General features: G+C 32.0%; 1 protein-coding gene across 1 annotated transcript in view; it reads right to left on the reverse strand.

Moving 5' to 3' along the window:
• Positions 1-220: 220 nt before the first annotated feature.
• Positions 221-18,263, reverse strand: part of LOC139511776 (uncharacterized protein C05D11.1-like) — a 36,891-nt gene continuing 18,848 nt past the window's right edge. Inside the window, exons 15-23 of the mRNA XM_071298832.1 lie at positions 9,928-10,058; positions 7,109-7,289; positions 5,449-5,534; positions 4,881-5,041; positions 4,386-4,616; positions 3,395-3,488; positions 2,868-3,028; positions 2,244-2,396; positions 221-338 (exon numbers count right to left, since the gene is read on the reverse strand). Coding sequence (XP_071154933.1) covers positions 278-338; positions 2,244-2,396; positions 2,868-3,028; positions 3,395-3,488; positions 4,386-4,616; positions 4,881-5,041; positions 5,449-5,534; positions 7,109-7,289; positions 9,928-10,058 — 1,259 coding nt within the window. The 3' untranslated portion in view covers positions 221-277. The remainder of the gene's footprint in view (positions 339-2,243; positions 2,397-2,867; positions 3,029-3,394; positions 3,489-4,385; positions 4,617-4,880; positions 5,042-5,448; positions 5,535-7,108; positions 7,290-9,927; positions 10,059-18,263) is intronic.

Here is an 18,263-nt window from a genome sequence, read left to right on the forward strand (position 1 = left end):
GTAAGAATATTACTTGAAATCGATGCATTTGAGTGAATCATTTTAACCTTTCATGACATCTCATTACACAATTCCATGTGCTAACTTGGGTTTATATCTTTTTTTAAAAGGGGTTTCTTAAATACATATGGAGAACATTTTCACAAGACTCTTAAAGAGTCATCCAGGTTTTAGTTTCACATGAGCTGGAATTCTGTAGTTTGCAACATAAATATAAGAATTTAAAGAGAACTTTTATTTCAACTGTCAACAAATATTAACTTCCACTAGAATGAATTTAAAGTCCAGAGAGAAAATCCTCTTCTAAAGAGTCGAGAACAGTCAGATTAACTCCAAATCTGTAAAATAAAAAAATATCAAAAGATTTTACCACATTCTACAACAAATGTATTGATATGTCAATTCATACATTTTTGGTGAAATTTGGTAACAATTTTTCATTAATTTAATAATTGTATACGGTAATGTAAAAATTCACATAATCATGAAAAAAATTTAACCAGTGTCATAAATAAGCAATAAATGCATGATGCATCTTAACATGTGACAATTTAGCGACAAATGAACTTAACACAGCAATTTAACAAGAGCCTTGAAGAGTGCACTCACTGAAATGTCTCGCTTCTTTATTAATTATTGATGTTATGTTGATAGTCTTAAATATAAAGTTTTACTAAGCTATCACATAAACTTAAAATGTTCCTAAGAAAATAAGGTCATGGTCAGATAAACAAAACAAAAAATACATGTACACCTTACAATCACACAAAACACTAAATATAAACAGGAACATATATATTGACAGGACTTGATACTACCTAATTGTAGTTGATTTTATCATCAGGTCATAGTTAATATAGATACGATAAGGAAACGGACATGTGTTAAATACAGACTTGCTATTATCCTGATAATTTCTGATAATGTCAATAAAATTTCATTCAAGCTAGCTTTATAGTGAAGCCAGTGTATCAAACTTGTATTCTACAACTTCAAATTTGTTAGAATAGCATTCATTTCATCACAGAATGATACCTTATGAAACAGGGTAATAAAAAAAAATGGCGGTGATTGCCGTGATGATTTCCAAGTTCCCAAAACATTATAAATCACTTCACATCAAAGAAATCAAACTAATTTTGGTAATTTTGTATGACAAAATATATCTACTTCATGATAAAACTAGAGTAATATTGTTAATTTATTGAACAGTTCTGATAATTTTTCAGTCAGACGCTACCAAAATCCATAAATCTCGCGAAGTCTCTGAGATTTAAATTTTATCAATTTTATACTGAAAATCCTATGAGATTCATTTTCCGTTAGATATACTGTTCCCAGATATAGATGACCTTTTGCTTACAGTTTCTAAGAAACAAACTTCACAAAGAAAACTAAACATTGACCAATACACCATGAAAATGTGGACAAGGTCAGATGAACTATGCCAGGCAGACATGTACACCTTACAACTAATCTATGCATTAAATATAGTTGACCTATTTCTTGTACAATCTAAGAGACAAACTTAACCATGAAAACTTAACACAGACCAAAGAACCACCAACATGAGTTCAAGGTCAGATGATACCTGCTAGACAGACATATACAGCTTACAATTCTTCCATACAACAAATATAGTTAGCCTATTGCTAAAAGTTTAATAACTACTATGGAATAACCATTTCACAGATGATATCGGATATGTTCCTTAACTAATTGTTGTAACTACAATCCACTTCACCATGCCATGAATGTGACCTACCAAATTAGACCATTTACCAGGTTTGTAATAACATGAGCAACATGAAAGGTGCCACATGTGGAGCAGGATCTGCGTACCCTTCTGGAGCACCTGAGATCACCCCAATTTTTGGTGGGGTTTGTGTTGCTTAGTCTTTAGTTTTCTATGTTGTGTTTTTTGTACTATTATTTGTGTTTGTCCTTTTATTTTTTTAGACATGTTAGACTGACATGTACAGCATAAAATATTTCCCTACCCCATATATAGTTAACCTATTGCATATAGTATTAGAAAAAAAACCCAAAACTCAAAAACTTAACTTTGACCACTGAACCATGAAAATGAGGTCAAGGTCAGATGACACCTGACACTTGGACATGAGATAAAAATATAAAGCTTTTAAAAAGTTAGTGAACGACGCTTTCGCCAAATCACTATCTCTACATTGAGCTTTCTGGGACAAAAGTTACAGGCTCGACAAATATGGTCTGAGACTTACTGCTTGAAATCATTTGCTGTTTCTTTAACTTTGGATGGATTGCAGCAGACGGCTGTTCTCACTTTGTCTGAATCAAATAGTGGTGCAATGTATGTAGAGCCAATTCTCTTCAAATCTTCAATAGTAACGGCTGCTATCTTCATCAGCATTTCCCTAAAAACAAGAGGATACTACATAAAAAACTATTCAAGTTATAATAAAGTTATGGAAGTTTGTGTTAAAATTTATTAAAATGAATTATAACTACAATTGACAGATCATGTTTTTCATAATTCAATGATTTCTGCAGTATTTACAAATAAACTTCATTTGAACAGTTAATATATGATTCTAGAATAGTTAGATTTATGGTTGTTGTTTGCTTAATAACCAGTGGCATATATCACAAGCCAATTCAGGACAATAGAAGACTATTGTTGGTGTTTGAACTGGTCTATTGTGCTGTCCAGGAATTTTTTTAAAACTTTTGTTATCTTTTTTGTGAATTTTCTAGATGCCTCACATCTTCATATATGAAAGAGATCAAACATAAATCAATTAATATCAAAAGCAGTAATAATGTTTTTCATCAACTGGCATTTGAGATTTGAACCTCAAAATGGTGCAGTTTCTATGGTTACTTACTTATTGTAGTTATGATCAACTCCTCTGAAGTAAGACAACAGTGACTGCTGAGCAACTTTAGTAACTGTTTTCTCCTCTTCAATAATCTCAAATATTAAACTACTTCTGGCTGATTCTAACTCCACTTCGGAAAAACTATTCTCACCATTGATGTAACCCATCTGCAACAGAAAATTTACTATATTTGTTTAGCTAAGAGGTAAAAATATACAATATACCATATAAATCTAAAATTAACATTGAAAACTAATCCTCTGGTCAATTATCTACCATTGGGATTGTAAATTTTGCCATTTGTAACAACATTGTCTAAGAATTAAATGTCTCTCTTTTTGGAGGTGTAAAAGAGTTGACTGACACACAGATTGTAAGAAGAGGTCAAACATGTTGGATCTTATTAAGAAATAAAACATAATTTTGAATTCATGTAGTTTACCATGATTTATTTATAACCAAAGTATATTTTTTAACGCCTGACACGTAAGTAGTTTCATATTTATCTGAATCTAAACCTACAGTATACTTACAACAATGTTTTTGCCTTTCTGATAAGCGTTCACAATATTTGAGGATTTTGTCAATACATAAAACAACAGGTTCTTTTCTGGCTTCACATACATACTGGAAATAAAGACAAATAGAAAAAAAATCAACATCAACTATGTTCATTGTCTGCATCTAATATTTCAGGATTTATATTTAAATCCTTTAAAATTTGTTATTTTCTACTGATTATTTAGTGCAGCCAATATAGGGGGGGGGCGGCAATAGGGGTGTCCGTTAACATGTTTACAACACCTCGAATTTGGCAAAAACAGTTAACAATAAATGCAAAAATGCTGATAACAGTTAACACAGTGGGTTGAAAACAGTTAACAGTTTTAATTTATCTCAGATAACAGTTAACAACACCTTGAAAAAGGCCAAAACAGGTTAACATAAAAAGGTATCCTCAATATAATAGATCCTTAGGCAACAACAAACAGAAAATATAAAATATGAAATTACATAAATGCCTCTTTTTGTTTTGATAAGGTTCTGTCCATCTCTAGAATACTCAACATCTATTTTTATTCATCTCTGTTATCAAAAAGGCAGTTTGAAGGTCAGATGAAGTTTCACTCTTATGGTAATAATAGATTACACACTCAATGTTCTATATAAGTTACATAAGTATTCTTAGTTAGAATACAATTAAGTGTGTATAATTCAATTGAGTGCATAACTAAATGAAAAAACAACAAATATAGATGACAGTCATTTATCAAAGTCTTCTTCAGCTACAAAATATTATGAGAAATAGAAAAAGTTATATTAACCTTCTATATTATATGTTTGGAACCAAAAATAAATTTTCATATAATTTTCATTTCAAATGGCAAAGATTTTTTTGGGTTTTAAAACATCTTTGGATCTGCTGCAATACAATATGGTAAAATTTGAGCTTAATCAACTTTTCAAAATAAATCTTTGTCAATAACTTGTACTAGAAAGGACCGATTGATTATACAACCTTACCTATAACCATAGGCCAGTCCAAGTCCACGAATCTGTTTCCACATTGGACCCTCAAGCTGGGTCATATATTGAATGAAGACCATAACAGCTGGTAGATCTTTGTGATAGAAATCTGATATACAAGGCACTGCTTGAATAAGGAATGATGACTCCACTGATCCAACACCAATAACTATTCGACTGTGAGGCTTTTCAGCAGTTATAAATTCTAATGATGGTTTCACCTTTACTCTAAAAATATTTATTAACAGTTATAAACTCAAATCATTTGTTTTTTGATTGCTTAGATCAACCCTTGGTATGACAATTAATAAAGAATATTTCAAAAATGACTAAAATATTTTTGTCTTTTGATTTCAAAATAATGGAATTAAAAACAATGTTGAATCACAACAAGAAATTACAAGTCTATATTTTCACCATCTTATGTTACCTATGTAGGGATAGTCTATTTTTACAACAAACTATTTTCAAAATCTGGATCTAAAAACTTACTTATCAACAGTTGTAGTGGAAAGTTTTTCTTTTGGCACAAACGCTTTCCATGGTTCTTCTAGAGCAGACGACACTTTAGAAACGCTATCAACTTGAAGAGATAAATGAATCCTTAAATCTGATGTTAGGGAATCTCTTATCCTCTCCATAATTTTTAGTACCTGGAGCAGAAAACACAAACTTTTTCATATGCACAATTTTTTTCTCATGAAAAAAATCTACCAGAAACCACTCATGTTTTCATTTGACATGTTTTTTACAAAGTGAAAACCTCTTTTTTAACTTTACGGTGTCCTTATACTAAAATAGGCCTACATTTTAATGGTCAAAATCCTGTAACTTCGATAAAATTTGTCAAATCATTATTGCATAATAGTATGGCCAGCAGTACACAATGACCTAAAACTCACTAATGTAAAAGTAAGAATATATCACCACCTAGGAATTGTGTTCACAATATAGTAAAAGATATCATAAACCCTGATTCTGGAACATACCATTGTCAATCTTTAATTTCAAAGCCTACCAAGAAACCCCTTGGTTATATTAAAGCCCAACAAATACTTACCTTTTCACTATTTTCATCAAGCTGAGTCTGTATTTTTTTCAAAAACTTTTCCTGTCTGACTAAACTTGTAGCAGTTATGTTACAACCTACAAAATGCAAAAAATATTGCAAGGCCAAAAACATGAAAACAAGAATATTCAATAAAACTGAATTTTCCTAAATCATTAATATTTGATTCAAAGATGCTAAGAAACAATAAGAGGACAATCTTTAAAAATTATAAAAAATAAATCTTTGCTAAATGACAATCTATAAAGGCAATTAGAGATATTTCAGTTTAGAAAGTTGAACACAACTCTCTTATGATAATTGAAAATTAAAACTCCAATTTAATATACTTACATATACTCTGTAGATTCAGAAATTATTGCGCGCATTTATTATTGCGATTTTGTCATTTCAGACTGAAATTCGATTTTAATTTTTACAATTTAGAGAAAAATCCTGTTTAATTCATATGAAATATTTCAAAATGCGAGTTTAAATTATTGCAATATTTTTCGCAATATTAAAAACCTTGCAATAACTTCTGAATTTACAGTAAATAAATGTCCAATAATTTGGTCAAAACAAACTTCCAATACATCTGAATAACTTATGTTTCTCTATACTTAACATTGTTAGGGCTCAGTAAAAATTGGGGAGCATATATAAATTGACTAATTTACACAACAACCATCATGCTTTCTATGAATACACTAATGAACTATAAATGACCAAAACCATGACATAAAATTAAAAAAAATTAAAATCACTTCCACCTCCCACATTTGTTCTAATGAAACAAAATACCTTTAAAAAAGATTGATCATGCATAATTTGTTTGTTTGAAAAGATATGGCAAGAAACAATCATATTCATATATACTATAACACCTGTGATATCGCGGGTTCGTGACTGAATTAAAGTATATAACTATGCATAAGCCTTATTTTTGTATTGGAATTGTCATCTGATAAAGTCATGCAGATTATAAGATGCACAGTTTTCTCTGCTTTCAAAATCTTTCTGTTTGAATCCGTCGACCTGGAACTTATCAATTATTGGTAATATTAATTATTTGGAAAACAAAAGGGCCTGGAATGGAGTAATTTTAATCAACAGCATTGTTCTATATCAATTTTAAATAAAGTTGAATTCTTTGATTCTCTGTTTTATGTCATGCTGGATAACAAATTGAAAACTGTACCTATACACCATATTTTAAGTCCAGATTTTTAGCATTCATATTGTTATCTTAGAAAGTCATACTGATTTAAATACTACAAAAGGAACAATGTGACAATGATTGAATTTAGTAGTGTCAACCCCGTGATTATGACCCATGTATATAGCAAAATTCTAAATACACCATTTTGTGGTGCGCCTGTCAGATGCGGAACGTACAGATAAGGTAATAGGTAACAGGTGAATATACTATTGATATCGGTACCGGATTCGACCCGAAACTTGTTAATTATTGGCAATATTAAAAATTTGGAAAACAAAAGGGTCTGGAGTGCTGCAATTTTTAATCAACACCTTTGTCCTGTATTAGCTCTTTATAAAGTTGAATTTTTTAATTTGTCAATTTTACCTCATGAAGGCTGACAAATTGGACCTCGTTATTTTAGTATTAAAGATATATATATAAACTTTACAAGAAAGAGTATTAACCTACCTTTGGTGTATGTCAGATCTAAAAATGCAGTACGGACTACTTTAAACCCACTTCTTTTTAAGGATGCTATGCTATTTGCCATTTTTTGTGCTACAATTTTCAGTCTTTCTGCAGTGAACTGTGTGTGGAACAATATATCTTTCAACCATTGGATACCTTTCAAGTACTTGTCTTCTTCAAACTATAAAGAAAGTCACATGACATATATATGGACTATTTCATTAAAATGAATGTGTGAATATTTAAATTTAACCACATGTTATTGTATTCTTTATGTTTCAAAAGATGAAAACAAGAAATAATTCAGTAATTAGGATAATTATTATTGTATATCAGTAAAAGATTGACACTCAAAATTTGTTTTGCTTTACATCACATGCAAAGCTATTAGTTGCATTCAATATTAATGCCATCTTGAAAATATTACTTATCAAATATCGGTTCTTCTTGGTAGCCATATGATGTGGCTAATATTGAATTTGCTAGAATGAGACTTATAATGGGTGATATGTCCTGGAGAAGGAATGCACTAAATAACAGTATGGGTATCCAAGACCCAATCAACAATTATTCATTCATGTTGATGTAATTTTCGAGTCCTTTGTACCTTTGTAGGCTAAAATTGAATTTGCTAGAATGAGACATAGATTTGGAGAAATGTCCTAGAGAAGAGCAGGTACTAAATAACAGTATGGGTATTAAAGACCCAATCAACAATAATTCATTCATGTTGATGTAATCTATGATACTACAAAGCCCTTTGTACCATTTAAGAAAGGTCAAAAAGTGACTTAGATGGATTTTTTGGTCCACTACTAAATTGTCTATTCTTCTTACCAGCACACTTGGTACAATTAAAAACCTGATAATAAATTGTTCAAATAAGGCCTTCGAAAATAGTGGAATTAATTACTTTTGGAGTGTCAAGAACTCGTTGGAAGTACTTGATAAATTGCATGCTTATATTGGTGATTTTAAATCTGTTCAAAGTTTTGATTTTTCTACCCTGTATACCACATTGCCTCACATTCTCATTAAGAAAAAATTCACACACCTAATTAAATGGGCATTTAAAAAGTCAGAATGTGAATATATATGTTCAAACTCTTTTAGGTCATTTTTTAGTAGCAATAAACAAAAAAACTATATCATTTGGACATGCTTTGATACTATATATGCCCTTGAATTTTTACTAGATAACATTTTTGTTCGCTTTGGGGATTCCGTATATCGTCAGATTATCTTAATTCCTATGGGGACTAGCTGTGCACCACTTATTGCGGACCTGTTTTTGTATTGCTATGAGTTACAATTTATGACAACAATAAGCAAAGACCCATCGAAACAACATCTTATAAACAGATTTAATAATACTTTTAGATATTTGGATGATATTTTGGCTCTCAATAATGACGACTTCAGTATGTATATTAAAGAAATTTATCCTGTTGAACTTACTTTAAATAAAGCTAATACTAACAATGACCACTGCCCTTTCCTTGATCTTGATATCTATATCACTAACGGAAAGCTGAATACTAAAATTTATGATAAAAGAGATGATTTTTCATTTCCTATCGTTAATTATCCATTTTTAGATGGTGACGTTCCCTTGTCACCATCTTACGGTGTTTATATATCTCAACTTGTAGGATTCGCTCGTGTATGTAACAATGTTTTAGATTTTAACGAGAGAAATTTATGTATTACTGAAAAATTATTACACCAGGGTTTTCGATATCACAAACTAGTCAAAACATTTACTAAATTTTATCATCAGTATAAGGACATCATTCGTAAATATAGCTCAACATGCAGACTTCTTATACGTTCAGGTATTTCACATCCAATTTTTTATGGAAATATTCTTTATAAAGCACAAAGGTGTCAGTATTCACCTCAAAAACTAACAAAACCTTTGAATAGACTTATTAAGAAGGGATATAGTTACGAGACTGTTGTCAGGTCATGAAAGATTGCATATTTTGGCGTTAATATTGATTCACTTATAGGGTCTTTGCATCGGAACTAAACACATTTATTCAAAAACCAGTTGTTGGCATGACACAGGTTATGTTCTTCTCATATATGTTATGATGGTATGATACTAAACCCCTAACGGGAAGGATTGTGCCTGATGTTCATATGATAATCATAATCTTTCAGTCAGTTTAATTGAAGTCTGGAGCTGGCATGTCAGTTAACTGCTAGTAGTCTGTTGTTATTTATGTATTATTGTCATTTTGTTTATTTTCTTTGGTTACATCTTCTGACATCAGACTCGGACTTCTCTTGAATTAAATTCTAATGTGCGTATTGTTATGCGTTTACTTTTCTACATTGGCTAGAGGTATAAGGGAGGGTTGAGATCTCACAAACATGTTTAACCCCGCCGCATTTGTGCGCCTGTCCCAAGTCAGGAGCCTCTGGCCTTTGTTAGTCTTGTATTATTTTAATTTTAGTTTCTTGTGTACAATTTGGAAATTAGTATGGCGTTCATTATCACTGAACTAGTATATATTTGTTTAGGGGCCAGTTGAAGGACGCCTCCGGGTGCGGGAATTTCTCGCTACATTGAAGACCTGTTGGTGACCTTCTGCTGTTGTTTTTTTCTATGGTTGGGTTGTTGTCTCTTTGGCACATTCCCCATTTCCATTCTCAATTTTATATAGCTTTTCATCTCTTTCAGTTCTTATACATCCTTGGCTTTCAAATATTCCAATTTTCGGGTTCTTGCAAAGGTTAATCCAAAAAATGCTTCGGACACATGAAATTTATAACATTTAAAAAAAATAAATTTTAAACTTAGAAAATATTACCTTTAACTCCACTTGAACCATTTGCGGGTAAGTACCACATAAAAACTTTGATCCTCCGACCCCAACTCGTCCACTAAATGATATAGTATCTGCCTCTAATTGTTTGATCACTTCCTCATGGTCAATTAGTTCTGAAAAAAATAGGTCATTTCAAATAAGGCCAAATCAAGTACATGTATTAAATAGGGGAAGAGTGAGTTTGGAAGGCTCTTTTTTTCTCTTATATCAGTATTTACTTTTGAACCCACACTATCCATATAATTTTAGAATAAAACAACACTGTCATGACTGTGATATTTCATTTTATTCCATAGAACACGTATAAACAGTATTTCAGAAATTTTAAAGAAAAATTTGACAGGGTTATAATTGCATTAATCTAAACTCAGATTTTAATTTTTTTTATATGAATTAAACAGGATTTTTCTAAATATTGCATAAACTTAAAATTGCATTTTAGTCTAAAATGGCTAAATCGCAATAATAAACGCATGCAATAATTTCTGAATTTACAGTAGTAAAGAAAATTTGTTGACGAATTTCCTTTTTTATTTTTCAAAATCATCCTCACCTCAAAGATTGTATAAATGTTTGCTTTAAAAGATGGTTATAATTGTATGGATATATAGCTGTTCATAAAAGTCCACTAACATATTAAAATAAATCATATTTAGGACGTGAACATGTTGTCAGATATAATATAAACATTTATGCTATGTACCAGACAGACACACTGAGCTACGTTTTTAATTTGCTAGATCACAAGGTAACAGTCTTCAGGAAGACATGCCACCCTAGCCAGACATTATTTCGACTCCGAACAGACCAGTATTTGCTCTTAATTTTTGATGCCACATGCTTAGCTAATCTCAGACAGAAATACGGCTTACAATCATGTATGGAATGCTGCATGTTATTTTTTTACTATACCGTAAAATGGGAAATTTTGGTGGCGGAATATTTTGGCGGTTTTTCACTCAAAAAGAAGTGTTTTATTTTGGTGTGTGTAATTTTGGTGCTTCCCCCAATTGATGTGTTTGATTTTGAAACAATTGAAGTGTGCGATAACACAAAAACAATTAACTTAATAAATCAAGGAATGGAATACGAATTCAATTGCAAAATAATCTTGTATGTCAGGGGTTGAACGCCAAAAGAAATGGATTTTTAAAAGATTTTTTTTTTACAAAAATCAAATGAAATAAAAAAATTTAATCATTATCTCTATGTTCCAGACCGTATGAGTATTTGGACCGTATGCGTATATTTTCAAAATACGCATACGGTCGGACCGTACGCGTACGGTCTGACTAATATAAGAAGTTGGTCACGTTTATCAGATACAAATGTATATAACTGATCAACATAACTTATATCTCAAATTAATGTAATAAGTTCAATAGTAATTGAAATAAAACAAAATAATGTTAAAACGATTAAAAAAAAGCACGTTGATTTATTCTGTTAATTTCCTGTATTTAGCATTTCAGTAATTCATAAATTGAAGCCAAGTATTGAAGTTATCGGAAGTAAACTTAGACTGGGAGGACAATCGTTTTAGAATATTAAGGAACTTTACAAAAAAATTAATGCAAAAGAACGTGCATGAACAAATTATTTTACTGTAAAAAAAATATGACGTTCTTTGTGGAAGTCAGTGTCACCTTGAGTACCAAACGATAGGATTCACGTATATACAAATAAACACATATTTAATTTCAATTGTTCGCTTAATCATTTTATCCTCATACATGTAATAAAAACAATTTGTGTAACTAAAAATAATGATTTTGATAAATATTTGTTTAAATTTAACCCATATGATCCCAAAACATCAGCTGGACCGTACGCGTATACTCATACGGTCCGACCGTACGCGTATGGTCGGACCGTACGCGTACGGTCCAAATACTCATATGGTCTGGAACAGACATTAGACATGTTAGATAAACAACTATTGTTGACAATTGAGAGTCGAGAATCTATAGTTGAGACATTTAAATAAGGGACCATTTCAAAAATAATATCATTGATTTACACGTTAAAATAACAAATTTTATCATTGCTATCTAAGCCCGTATCCAGCCAATTTGATAAGGGGAATCCATAGCCCAGAACACCAAAAACTTAAATAATTCTTAAAAAATAGAATAAAGGGGGAGTTCTTACTCCTAAAATACCCCATCCAGGGTCCACCAATGCTACCTTATCGATGATAATGTTTTGCAGTTCAGAGAAAAAAAAACTCAAAGTACATATCATTAATGAAACGTCTGTATTATAGGCGAGTGATATGAGAGCCAAATTTACATTTTTAATGCACCTACCTAGCACACGGCTAAATTATATATCACTGGAAAGCTAAGAATGTGTACTTTCTAAATATCCCGGTCGTCAAAAGAAATTATGGTGCATTTTTTTTTAAATCGAGGTCAAAGGTCATGGGTGCAAGTTCAATTCACGGATACTTCCAGTAGAAAAATCGAGTCAAAACAAATGCAAAAACGAAACATTTTTATAGGAATACTGTATTATTGTTGGGAAAATATATTTCAATCACAGTATTAATTAATTTTGGTTGATTTTAACGGTAACGCATGTTACGTAATGTTTTCTCTCGGAGTCTTTGAAAATCAACCATTAAGTCACACAAATGTATCTGTAGTCGCCCTTGCATTATCTAAATCTTATAATACCTCCATATCATTTGATGCACATATTTACAAACATATATCTGCAAATTTGATATAAATAATTCGAAACAAAATATTTGAAGCATGGGGAAAATATAACATATGACGTATTTTTAATTGTTCAGAAAAGTCCCATGATGAGCTGTACCTTAAAATTGAGGAAGCGTATGGTCTCCTGTTAGTTTGAAAGCCTGCCAACCGCTTCAAAATCAGACAACCATAGGGCAGATTTTTATATTATTGTAGTGCAATATGTTGAGTCTGGATCATACCGCAATTTCATTTACGTCACTAAATCAGATATGATAAAAGTGCTAACTAACATTACTAAAATGAGTAAAGTGCTACTAGTATATTTATATCAACAAATTGACAATTTTAATATAAAACATCACAAGGAAAATATGATCACTCGTTGTACGTCAAACTGTGTTTGATTTACTTTAGTCGGCCGCCGTGTATCTTGAGATATCTAATTAATCAAACAACACTTGACAAAGTAGTTTGTACTTTTTTTCTAGTGATGACGTTCGGCTACTATGGCACTAAGTATTACTTTTTTTTATATCTTGTTTCACCGCTTCAAACGGAGGATAAGGTTATCTTAATATTGAACCTTTTATTTGGCTTTCTTATGTTTAAATACCGTTAGCGTATAACCTAAATGATCGAAACGTCGGACCAATGGGATGTTGGACCATTTAGGTGTCGGAATATTGCGATATCGGAATATTATAGTTTCATTTTAACTTGTAATCTCATCATTCTTATCGGTCAACATATCCATGCAAAGACAACTTCCTTGGCATGGGCATATATCAGTACAGCAGAGGTTTTGCTCAAAGCGGACACAAGATCTACTATATACAGATTGAAATAAAAATTGGGAATGGACATGAAGGATTTGTCAAAGAGACACCAACCCGTTTAAAAAGCAGGCAACGGCCGAAGACCACCAATGGGTCATCAATGCAGCAAGAAGCTCCCAAACCCGGAGGCGTTCTTCAGCTGGCCCCCTAAACAAAAATGTACTAGTTTGAAATGATAATGGACGTCATACTAAGCTTCGAAATATACTCAAGAAATTAAAATAAAAAATCATACAAAACTAAGAAAGGCCAGAGGCTCCTGACTTAGGACAGGCGCACAATTTCGACGGGGTTTAACATGTTTTTGGAAATCTCAACCCTCCCCCTATACCTAAACCAATGCGTAAACAGATCAAATCTTGTAGAAAGTTGGATGACATCATACCGGTCCGATGTTGCCTTTTAGCCAACCAAAGTCATACGGAGAACTTTTATTGTTTCTGTAGTTAGGTCGACATTATCTTGGATAAAATTTTGACCCCCAGAAGAAAAATAATGCCATGTAGAATGTATGCCCCATTTTCAATTTTTCTTATCTCCTGATCAGTCAAACTTGTTAATAATTATCAAAGGTGTCCATAAATTCGGTGCATTTGTAATGATAAGCCTAAATGAAAAAGAGTAAAATATTTATAGATAATATACAGTCTACTAAAGCCATACATCTAAGAACTTTGTCAATAGGAATATCGTATGCTTTATTAACTGCCGCAGATGCCCCATCATCCAAAAGACAATACAGAAATGTTTTTAAAGCAGGTGGCATAATTTCAATTGAATAATCCAGTGAAATGTTTTTAGATAATGGATATTCATCTGATTGGATTACAACTTTACCCTATATCTTCTTCCGTAAAATACTAGTAGCTGCATAAAGTGCTTGCAACCAGTTTCGCAGTCACTGCTCAGATCTTTAAATTTGACAGACTGTATATCACAGTCATTTTAAACGGCATAAGACAAAATTATAGAGCTACTGTATACAATATTGGATGTACCTTGGCCTTGTTGAGGCTGTATACATGTATCGATAAATTGACCATATATTTTTAGTTTTTGTTGAAGCTGATAATATGTTGTGTAGTTTTCTCGGCGGAGATCCTCGGGCAGAAATTAAGGCTGGTTAACTGATCAAGTAATTAAAGTTGTCAACCAGAATACTTCTTTGTGTACAGACACGTCATCTTTAATCGTCGCAATGTTAGTAAAAGCTGTTTTGTGTTCAGAATTAAATAGCTCTTTACTTTCTGATTTCAAATTTTGTAGCAAATATTTAGCGATGCAAGCTCGATGGTATAAATATTTAATAGTATAATTATCATGAGTTATTTTGTAAATCAGATCATTGTAGGGGATATATGTAGTAACACTCAATACAGCTTGAGTTTGCTCCTCAGAGGATACCTTATGAAGTTGTGAAACTTGCTTATAGGCTTTATACTTTATATTTGCAAAATATACAAACCGAGACAAATCAGAATGAGTTGTAGATCTTCTGCCCTCGTTGATATATTAGAAGAGACTGGTCGGTAGAATTGGTACAGTCATGTAGTACAAAGTCATTGTACAGACAAAACAGAAGATGATAGGTTGTGCTTACTTTTGAAATATTTATAGCTACTCTTATGATATTTTGTATTTTCAAATGGGATGTTTTCATTTTTTTCATATTCATCGACCAGTCTTCTGTAAACTTTATCTTTTCGTTTTCCCACTGCGGCAATACAACTGTATCTTCATTTAAGTGTTTAACTACATAGTTTCTATGTAGTAAATACATGACAGACTATACATCTGTGTCAATCAATGGATAGTTTTTGCTTTTTAGCATAGAAAGGGTTTCATTGTGAACTGGACTGTGAAAATTTGACACGACTCGGAAGATTTTCTACAATTTTCCGATACGATTCCTTATTTAGAAAGGGGTGAATTCTACAGAACTCAAAAACTATGTTTTACTTTGATTTGATCTTAATTTCGGACGATTTTATATCTATTTAAGCTACACTGAAGTTAAAGATAGAAAAAAGAACCGTTTAAATATGATTTATCATACTCTAATAGAACTATTAAGTACACGGAAATCGACTAATATAAAACAAAAAAAAACGATAACGAAATAGATAAGGGATTCCGGAAACTATAGTGATTTTACTCAACATCATAAAATTACAGAAATTCGTGATTTTAAGAAATGTTGAGATAAAGTCTTGACTTTGAATGAAAAAACGATAACTGGTGAGTAATTTGGTGTGTTCTAAAACGGGTAGAGTGCAAAAGCATTTAATAAAAATTTAATTGTAGATCCGAAAAGGTCAGGATCATGAACAATTTTCGTACAAAATGTCAAATATTTAGAAGGAATGCAAAAGCATGTGGACTTACAGTTGTAAATATTGTTTTTCATTATTTTAAGAATCTATATCACTTAATTATTCTGTCTAAAAGAAGAGATACGACTAATTTCCTTTGCTTGAAAAACATGTCGTAATTTTATAATTTTCAACTAATTTCTGAAATTAACGTTAATTTTACAAAAACTGCACCGTACGATTTTGTGACGACCGGGCAAAAATCAAAGTTAAATCATTATTCTTTCATTTAAAAAAGAAATTAGCCGTGTGTTAGGTGGGTGCATTAAAGTCCTTAACTAGACATCTTTTTCAAATATTACACTCGCCTATTATATCTGTATATTTTTTGGGACATAGCGATATATTAACGAAAACAAACGAGTCATATACTAGTATATATTGTTTATTTTAATTGGAATCAGAATCAGATTCTGAGTCAATGCCAAAAGCCTTCAAAATCTTTAGCACTTGCTCCCTTATGAATCGGTCACTGTTTTTTACGGACAAGTTCAATGGTGCTTGGCTTTTTTCCATTTGCCTTGTTCTTATCAGTTTTAGTTTGTTTCGAAGGCGGTGGTAGATCATCATCTTCAGAGGTTAACACTACAGCAGCTCTGTCACGATGATCATTTGTACTGAAAGAAGTGGATGGCCACCAAAATGATGCACAACAATTCAACTCGATGCCAGATATAGGATATGGACTACAACTTGATTTCCCAGAGAACCTTTTTATATTAGCAGATAAAATATATGCTAACCGCTATCTATTAATGACGCCTTACAAAAGACAACACCAATTGCAACATAAAACAAGAAGAGATCGTGCCAAATGCAAAAAACTAAATAGTCCCATTGGAGAATGCAGAGTTAATGTGGAACATGCCATTCGCAGACTCAAATGTTATAAAGTACTTGGTACAATGTGGCGTCAACCTGGCGGGAGAATAACTCAGATTGTTAAACTTTGCGCTGGTTTGGTAGAAGAGGGCACAATTTAATTGACTGAAAATAATAAAATCCTTACTTTAAAATGTTTCATTTGGGTTAACATAATGAATTACATGTTATCAATAGAAACAAGAGTGCACACGCTGAAATGTCTCGCCTTCTATACTAATCATTGATATTATGTTGATAGTCCTAAGTATAAAGCTAAGCTTTATAACAACTGTCACATAAACTTAACATTAACCAAGATAACTAAACATAGACCAATGAACCTTGAAAATGAGGTCAAGGTCAGATGAACCATGCCAGGCAGACATGTACAGCTAACAATGCTTCTATGCAACATATATAGTTGACCTATTACTTATAGTTTAAGATAAAGAGACCAAAACACAAAAACTTAACACTGTGCAATGAACTGTGAAAATGAGGTCATGGTCAAATAAAACCTGTGCGACTGACATAAAGATCATAAAATATTTCCATACACCAAATATAGTTGACCTATGGCATATAGTATCAGATAAAAAGACCAAAACTCAAAAACTTAACTTTGACCACTAAACCATGAAAATGAGGTCAAGGTCACATGACATCTGCTCGTTAGACATGTACACCTTACAATCGTTCCATACACCAAATATAGTAGACATATTGCATATAGTATGAGAAAAAAAGACCAAAACACAAAAATTTAACTTTGACCACTGAACCATGAAAATGAGGTCAAGGTCACATGACATCTGCCCGCTAGACATGTACACCTTACAATCGTTCCATACAACAAATATAGTAGACCTATTGCATATAGTATGAGAAAAACAGACCAAAACACAAAAATTTAACTATAACCACCAAACCATGAAAATGAGGTCAAGGTCAGATGACACCTGCCAGTTGGACATGTACACCTTACTGTCCTTCCATACACTGAATATACTAGCCCTATTACTTATAGTATCTGAGATATGGACTTGACCACCAAAACTTAACCTTGTTCACTGATCCATGAAATGAGGTCGAGGTCAAGTGAAAACTATCTGACAGACATGAGGACCTTGCAAGGTAGGCACATATCAAATATAGTTATCGTATTACTTATAATAAGAGAGAATTCAACATTACAAAAAATTTGAACTTTTTTTTCAAGTGGTCATGAAAATGAGGTCAAGGACATTGGACATGTGACTGACGGAAACTTCGTAACATGAGGCATCTATATACAAAGTATGAAGCATCCAGGTCTTCCACCTTCTAAAATATAAAGCTTTTAAGAAGTGAGCTAACACCGCCGCCGCCATAGCCGCCGCCGGATCACTATCCCTATGTCCAGCTTTCTGCAACAAAAGTTGCAGGCTCGACAAAAATTATTACTATTTTTTAGACGATCCCTTTAAAATGTTTTATTGTCTCTTGAGTCTCGTTTGTTGTTTGTCAAAAGTATTCATTTATCTAACACGTCTATTGCA

This window comes from Mytilus edulis, chromosome 2, assembly GCF_963676685.1.
Source record: "Mytilus edulis chromosome 2, xbMytEdul2.2, whole genome shotgun sequence".
Taxonomy (NCBI): Eukaryota; Metazoa; Mollusca; class Bivalvia; order Mytilida; family Mytilidae; genus Mytilus; species Mytilus edulis.